Source organism: Mustela erminea, chromosome 19, assembly GCF_009829155.1.
Source record: "Mustela erminea isolate mMusErm1 chromosome 19, mMusErm1.Pri, whole genome shotgun sequence".
Taxonomy (NCBI): Eukaryota; Metazoa; Chordata; class Mammalia; order Carnivora; family Mustelidae; genus Mustela; species Mustela erminea.
In genome coordinates this window covers 46,797,081-46,804,694 of record NC_045632.1, presented here as the reverse complement: position 1 = coordinate 46,804,694, position 7,614 = coordinate 46,797,081, and the positions used below count along the sequence as shown (strand labels likewise).

Sequence of the window (7,614 nt, the reverse complement as noted above, 5' to 3'; positions counted from 1 at the left end):
TCACACGCACATCCACACAGCCGCCAGTACTTTTCAACCCCTTAGAGCTAGAGGACCAGTGGAGATCTTACACCTCTAGTCTAAAACCTGTGAAAGAGAGAAGAGCCAGAAGCGGAAACATACTACACACACATGCACAGAATGCCTCTCAGAATACAGTTTTGCCTTTTCCTTCTGGTACTATCGTTAGCACTAAGTTTTCTTGAAAAAAAAAAAAAAATTCTTTTTTTTAAAAAACAATTATTTGGTTGCACTAAGTGGCTTTTGGACTGTTCAGCAGGAAGCCTTTGGCATTTTCTCCATTCACTTGTCTTCTCTGGCTTCCTCCCCAGCAGCACCATCTGCCTTCCTGGGCTAGTCCCTGAGCTTCAGGGCCCCTGAATTCCGTGCAGCTCTCTGAACACGCTCACGGTCTCCGGCGTCGGACCTTCTTGCTTCTGGCGCCTTCTCCGGAAATGCTCCCCCTCTTCCACGCAAGCACCTCCTTCCCTCCGGGAGGGGCAAGCCTTGTCTCCTTGTATTTAGGGAGCATCGGGCACAGGGCAGGGCACTCAGTATGAACCCAATCGGTACTTGCAGAACGGAAAGCAACTAAGGTAGGAACAAGCACACAAATCGGGACTTCAGAGAAACATTCCCTGCACACCTCGGGCGGAGAGGAGACAGGGTAATTTTACAGGGCAAATTGTGAGGGTTTTTTTTTTTTTTTTTTTAAAGATTTATTTATTTGACAGACAGAGATCACAAGTAGGCAGAGAGACAGGCAGAGAGAGAGGATGAAACAGGCTCCCCGCGGAGCAGAGAGCCCGATGCGGGGCTCCATCCCAGGACCCTGAGATCATGACCTGAGCTGAAGGCAGAGGCTTTAACCCACCGAGCCACCCAGGCGCCGCACAAATTGTGTGTTTTTGCTGGTATCTGTGCACTTACTCCATGTCAAATACTGTGTGATTTAGGCTCTGAAAGAAAGTCCAACAACAGTGAGAGGCAATGAAGACGTTTTATTCTTTCACAGGGGTCCGGAGGGAGGTAGGCCTAGTATTTACTCACAGGCTCAAAACCTCTAGGGACCCAGGGTTTTACTGTTCTCTGCACATTCACTTTCCATGCTGGTCCTCATGGTCCTGGGATGGCTGCTGCAGTCCCATGGATCAGGAAAACCAGCGCAGGGAGGGGGGAGAACACAGCGGCTCCCTCCTTTCATCAGCGAAGGACACCAAAGCCCCCAGCAGCCTTCCTTCTGTGCCCGTCAGTGGCCACCTCTTCCTGCGGATGAGGCTCGGAAGGGAAGCAGCTGGTGAAGGGGGAACGTACTTGCCGCGACAGTGCTGGCCTGCACAGAACCCGGCTTCTGCTGGCCAGGAGGCCTGCAACTGGCTGATCCTGCCTGGCCCCTGGCCCTCCGACTCTGCACCTCTTCACTTGTTCTAGAAAGTCAGGATCCAGAGGCTCTATGAGGTTTTGAGAGAAGCAGTGACTTGCCCAAGTGGTTAGGGCAGGTCATGTTGGGGACGCCAGAAGAGCAAGAATTCTTCATCAAGTTATTAAAAGGGGCAAATACCATAAAGATGTTATTTCTTCTAACAACTCTGGCATCTCTTTCCAGTCTTGAGTCCTTGGAGTGAAAGCCCCAGAGAGAAGCAGAACTCTGGCTTCTGGGAGAAACGTGCTCCTACTAACTACAGGTAGCTCATTTTTTTGGCTTAGCTCAAACTAGGTGCTGGATGGTAAAGGTTCAAGGTCTCATTTCTTGGGAAATTTTGTAACATAAAAACTAGTAAAATGAGCAAACCAGGATACTCTTTTAAAAGTCTAAGCTAGAAGGTTTCCAAAATAAAGCAAGTTTGCCCACTATCTGCAGAGAATCACTTATCCAAGAGAAACAGGGATAGCGGGGACTGGCGACGGGAGCGCTCGCAGTCACGCAGTAAACACCGGAGTGCAGTAATGGGCGAGGGGGAGCCTGTGTGTGTACACTTAGGGTACAAAAGAAGTATTTCTCTTCCTGTGCAAACAGATTTTCTATTTTCCTTGTGTATCACATAAACGTAATTCAACAGTAGTAGGTAATGTTGAAAAGGACTCTGTATTATCTTAAGGGATAAAGAGAAGTACAATATAAACTCAGAAAATCACGCTGGGAAAACGGACCACGGTTGTCTTGACTGCTCGGAGGTTTGCAGCAAGTAGACATTTCAGCATCGCTGCTCATCACGGCACCGGCATGGCCTTCTACTCGGGGGCGGGGGATTTTCTGTCCAAGTCAGACCTCTTCTCCGCTGGGATGCTGAGCACCTTTCTGAAGGACTCCAGGAAGACAGCATAGTCGGATTCGGGTACTGCTTCAACATGTGCCTTTGTCTTCAACTTTGAGTAGTGAATGTGCTAAATGTCTTGATAGAGAAGGTCGTATTTGGGAATATTCTTGGGATCAATAGGACTTTGGACAATAAGTTTCCCCCTCATTGCTCCTCGATAAATTACTTCAATCAAATCTATGAAGTCCTGCTTGGTTTTGAAACTTCCCACAAACTTAGTGTGATCTGGAGACCTAGAGAGCATGGGAGAAAAACAAGCTCGCTCAGAACTTCTGGCGATTACTCATGGCAGACCTTCAGGATAAACAAAATGAATCGCTGCTCTGTTACTTTCTTCTCATCAGTGACACTTAAGACATGAAGCCTGACACGATTTCTGGTTGCAGTTAAGGGGCCCACTTGATAAAGGACTAAAACCAGTGCCATCAGCCACTGGGGCGGCATGTGAGCCCTATCACGTGAAGAGCCTCCACTTCAAAATCTCTTTTAATCACTTCTTAGCTCCTTCTCCAGTAGAACTCCCTGGACACTGGCCTGGGCATAGTTTGTGGCTGCTGCTGTCGGCTTCACCATGGAAAGCCCATTAACTGGTCATCGTCTCGGAGTTCCCCTCATGGATACTTTTGAATGGTGAGTATGAAATCTTTATTTTTTTTTTTTTTTACTAGTTCAAACTTCAAGTATGTTAATTGTAGAAATTTTTTAGAAAAAAAAATTACTAGTGAGGCCAGAAGGCTGCATTTCAGTACATCCTTCCAATGTGTGTGTGTGCACGCACGTGCACAGATGCATTTCTTTTTCAAAATAATGGCAATTATATCATGCAAACTATCTTGTAGTGTGCTTTCCCAACTAACATATAACCTATTTCTTTCAAAGTCATTAAACTTACATCCACAACATTATATGAAACTGATATCCAGTGTCCCTCTGTGGACATCTATGTTCTTTTTTTATTTTTATAAAGATTTTTATTTATTTGACAGACACAGATCACAAGTAGGCAGAGAGGCAGGCAGAGAGAGAGAGAAGGGAAGCAGGCTCCCTGGCGAGCAGAGAGCCCGATGTGGGGCTCGATCCCAGCACCCTGGGATTACAACCTGAGCTGAAGGCAGAGGCTTTAATCCACTGAGCCATCCAGGCGCCCCGACATCTACATTCTATGTATTCTGCTTTCTAAATAATAGTGGGATGAATAGCCACACAGCCAATTTTGGCCACTTTCATGATTATTTTTCCTTCAGAGAAATTCCTGGAAATACAAATGCTGGGTTTTTTATTCTCTTTTTTTTGTGGGGGAGAAAGTCCATGAGTTGGGGGTAGGGAGGGAAAGGGTCTTAGGCAGACTCTGGGCTCCCTGCCCGACACAGGGCTCGATCCCATGATGCTGAGACCATCAACTGGGCTGAAATCAAGAGCCAGATGCTCAACTGACTTAGCCATCCTGGTGCCCCCAAATTTTATAGACTTTTAAGATGGGAAATAGTGTCATAAATCACCCTTGAAAAAGACTGCACCAAAATAATACTTAACTGTATCCTAGAAGAATATATAGCTTTAAAATACTTAAAACAAGTAATATTTAATGTACGCTTAGAGAGAATGGCAAAACAGGAACACAGATCTGACAAGCAAATACCCCGCTCACAGCAGGAAATGATAACAACCACAGACGGGCTGAAAATACATGCTAAGTATTAGGACGCTGACTGGATGCAGTGGAAGGTGTTAAAGATTTCATAGTGCTTATTCTTGACAGAATTGGTTGAAGAATGTTTTCGAAACCTTTTGAGTGGCAGAAGATGGGTCAGTTGGGCAGAGAGAAGCACGTCTTAGTTTGCTGGAACACTTCTTTCCAAATGTAGCCTACCAGTCCCAGATGTTTAAATACAACGACCTATTTTGTTTTAAATGAAATTCCTGGGAAATTTTTAATAAAGCTGTTCTGCATTTTCTACACTGAAGGATGGTTAGCGCTTCCCAAATCGTACAATTCTTTCATGCTTCAGCAAGAGGTTAAAATCTGCCAGTCACACTGGAAACACTCTTTTTTGCACCCACGTTTCACGTAACAAATGAGTGGCGCAGCTGAGGAAACCGCAGCAGCACAGGCAGGCGGTGAGTTATGGCAACTACCTGGGTAAAAGCAACTCCCACCGCTATAGTAACTGCAAGTCAATCAGACTTACCCATAATCCACTTTCATATGTTGCCCATTGAAGAAAAACACAGTAGATGGAATATAACTGATGTCAAAATAGTGCGTGTAAACGGGAGTTCGGTCCACATCTACCAGATAAATAGCAGCCATTTTACTCAGGTCAGAAGAGGTCTTAGAAAGCTGCAAAGAGACAGAGACATGTACGTCATAATACGAGAGGCAGTTAAGGTTTCTTCTGTGAAAACTTTTTACTCGAATATTCTGTTTGAAAGAAATTCCTGGGGCGAGAATCTGAGTTCCACATTAGATACAGTATAACCTTATCATTCAGTCTGAGTTTCCTTTGGTAGACTTGTGAGAGGGCCCTGGGTAAAATGAACTCATTACCCCCCAACCCTTTTTTTTTTTTTTTAAGAAAAAATCTGTTCTTGGTTGTAAAAAGTTTTTACAAACTTTTTATGAATTTATAAAATCCACGTTCACTTAAACAAAAACAACTCAGGACTATGTACTGTACATTGAAATTCCCTCAAATTTCTTCCCTTCCAATCCCCCCATAAACAATAATTGTAATAAAAATAGTGAAGACTTGCATGGCCGTTATTATGTGCTAAGTGTCCAAAGTGCTTTACACCTGTTAACTCATTTAATCCCTGCAACATTCCTATGGTCTCCATTTCTTAGATGTAGAAATTGAGGTAACCTGCCTCTAGTCACACAGCTAGTAAGCAGTACAGCTGGGACTTGAACTCGGGCAGCCTGGCTCAGTGATATTCCGTCCCCTCTACAGCTGAGGGTATAAACCTCTGGCCCCTTCCCCCTCATGTTAACACATCATTTTTGTTAACACACTCATGTTAACACACTCATTTTTAATCACAGTACTAAATATTCTTATACGGGATTCACACTGTAGGTGGCAGCAATAGAGATGCTGGGAAGAGATCTCAGTTCTGGGGTAAGTCTCTCTCCATAATAAACACAGACAGGAATAAACCTGTTCTGTCTCATACTCCCCTCTCTGCTCATCAGAGTATGTAGATGTGTTATGAAACAAGAGATTATCATTGGGCACACACTGGAGGCAACACACTAGGAAAGCTTATCTGCAGGTAGAGAGAAAGAAGTTCAAACCCTAGCTCTTAGGTGGGGCACTTACCCCCCACCATGGGAGCAGTCATTTTCCCACTGTTGTGGGGACCGAGTAAAATAATGTTCACAGATGCTTGTTAATAGTGTTTCTGGTTCTCCACTGCCTTGTTGGTGAAACTGAACTTGGATGGCTGGTGTTGCAGAAGGACATCTAGGACAGACTCAGCACAGTTAGAGCTTTGGGGGCTCAGCTCAGGCCAGTGAAAAGTGTGCCAACAAATGAAAAGTTGTGTCCCTGGGCCCGGCTGCTCCTTTCCATGTACTTTATAGATATTGAAGTGAGAATACATAGATTTTTAATAAAAACCATTTATTTAAAAAATTCACTTACTATATCATCTAGCTGCAGACAGACAGGATCCTCGTCTCTCCCAAACCTGAGGACCAACACCTTCTCTGCGGTACTTTGTATTGCTTGGTCTACTTCTTTTTTGCTAGTTAGCTTGGGCAATAGGAAGCTCATGTTGAGAAATCCTAATAGTAATCCTCACTGTCAGTCCTGAAATACAGGTGCAATATTTAAAGACAGATTAAGTGCACATGTCCTAATTAAAACAACAACAACAACAACAACAACAACAACTTTATTTGTGGAGTAGGTTATATGTATATTTTATTCCCAGAGGAAAAAACGGTTTCATACAATACAGTATCAAAAAAGTAAAAGGAAAACACTAAACGCACAAATGGTGGCAAGTCCGTCAGCTTAAAAAGAAACGATGTAGAAATGTACGCTGTGAGGGGCGCCTGGGTGGCTCAGTGGATTAAGCCGCTGCCTTCGGCTCAGGTCATGATCTCAGTGTCCTGGGATCGAGCCCCGCATCGGGCTCTTTGCTCAGCGGGAGCCTGCTTCTCTCTCTCTCTCTGCCTGACTCTTCGCCTACTTGTGATTTCTCTCTCTGTCAAATAAATAAATAAAAATCTAAAAAAAAAAAAAAAAAAAAAAAAAGAAATGTACGCTGTGAAAAATCTCCCTCCCCCAGTCTGCCCTCCACTGGCCCCATTCCTACTAGCCTATCTTTCCCCACACACCACATAGCTACTTTCATTAGGTTCTCATGTATCTTCCAGTTTTGTTATGCATTTACAGGAAAATACAAACATGCATTCCTCTGTTTTTTCCCTCTTTTACCCCAAGAGTAGCCTATTCTATCTGCCAGTGTGCCAGCAGGAAAAAGATGGCATTCTCAAATTTGGTCATTTAATGAGATTTTCACGAAGGCAGTGTATAGGAAAACAACAGAGTACAGTGCTGTACTTCAGCTAGTAGAGCAGGGTGCTGTTCCTACCCCCAGGCCTGAAGGGGCCACGGGAGGGAGAAGTGTGTGGTGGGGACCACGGGGTGCAGAAGGTCCGTGTAGAGGAGGTCAGCCTGCAGTGAAGGGTGCAGCCACTCTGCTCCCTCCCTCTGATCTCCTGCTGATGTGCCCACTGGCTGACTCAAACTGGAACCAGATGGCAGCGGAGAAGCAGAAGGCAGCCCAGTCTCCTGATCCCAGTTTAGAGAAAGAGGAAGAGTGCAGGTGGAGTGACAAATGACAGACGTCCGGCACACATGTCCAGCACACATACTTTACCCACCCTTCTGCACTTTGGAGTGTTTCACCTAACATGGGAAGACCTTTCTATATCTCTATACATGTTGTGACAACAACATACTATTTTGTGTATGGACCACACATTTAGAAAAAATTTTTAAACATTTTATTTAGTTAGTTGAGAGTGAGAGCATGAGCACAGGGGAGGGGCAGAGGGAGAGGTAGAAGTAGACGCCCCTGCTAAGCAGGGAGCCTGACAAGAGGCTCAATCCCAGGATCCTGGGAAGATGACCTGAGCCGAAGGCAGACGCTTAACTGAATGAGCCACCCAGGCACCCCACTACGCATGCACCATACTTTTTAAGTCTTTTATTGATGGGAATCTTAAGTCCTGGCTTCAAGATTCTTGGTGCATGCCTTACTAGACGTACCTCACCACACGTCA

The 7,614-nt window shown here is 44.8% G+C and overlaps 1 protein-coding gene across 3 annotated transcripts in view; it reads right to left on the bottom strand.

Moving 5' to 3' along the window:
- Positions 1-227: 227 nt before the first annotated feature.
- TXNL4B (thioredoxin like 4B) overlaps positions 228-7,614 on the bottom strand; it is a 9,162-nt gene continuing 1,775 nt past the window's right edge. The window contains exons 2-4 of one of the 3 annotated variants that reach the window (XM_032323526.1): positions 5,963-6,130; positions 4,508-4,659; positions 228-513 (exon numbers count right to left, since the gene is read on the bottom strand). In XM_032323526.1, coding sequence (XP_032179417.1) covers positions 369-513; positions 4,508-4,659; positions 5,963-6,094 — 429 coding nt within the window. In that variant the 5' untranslated portion in view covers positions 6,095-6,130 and the 3' untranslated portion in view covers positions 228-368. Of the gene's footprint in view, positions 514-981; positions 1,295-2,067; positions 2,552-4,507; positions 4,660-5,962; positions 6,131-7,614 lie in introns of those variants that run through there. The other 2 variants (XM_032323527.1, XM_032323524.1) reach the window with 2 other exon arrangements.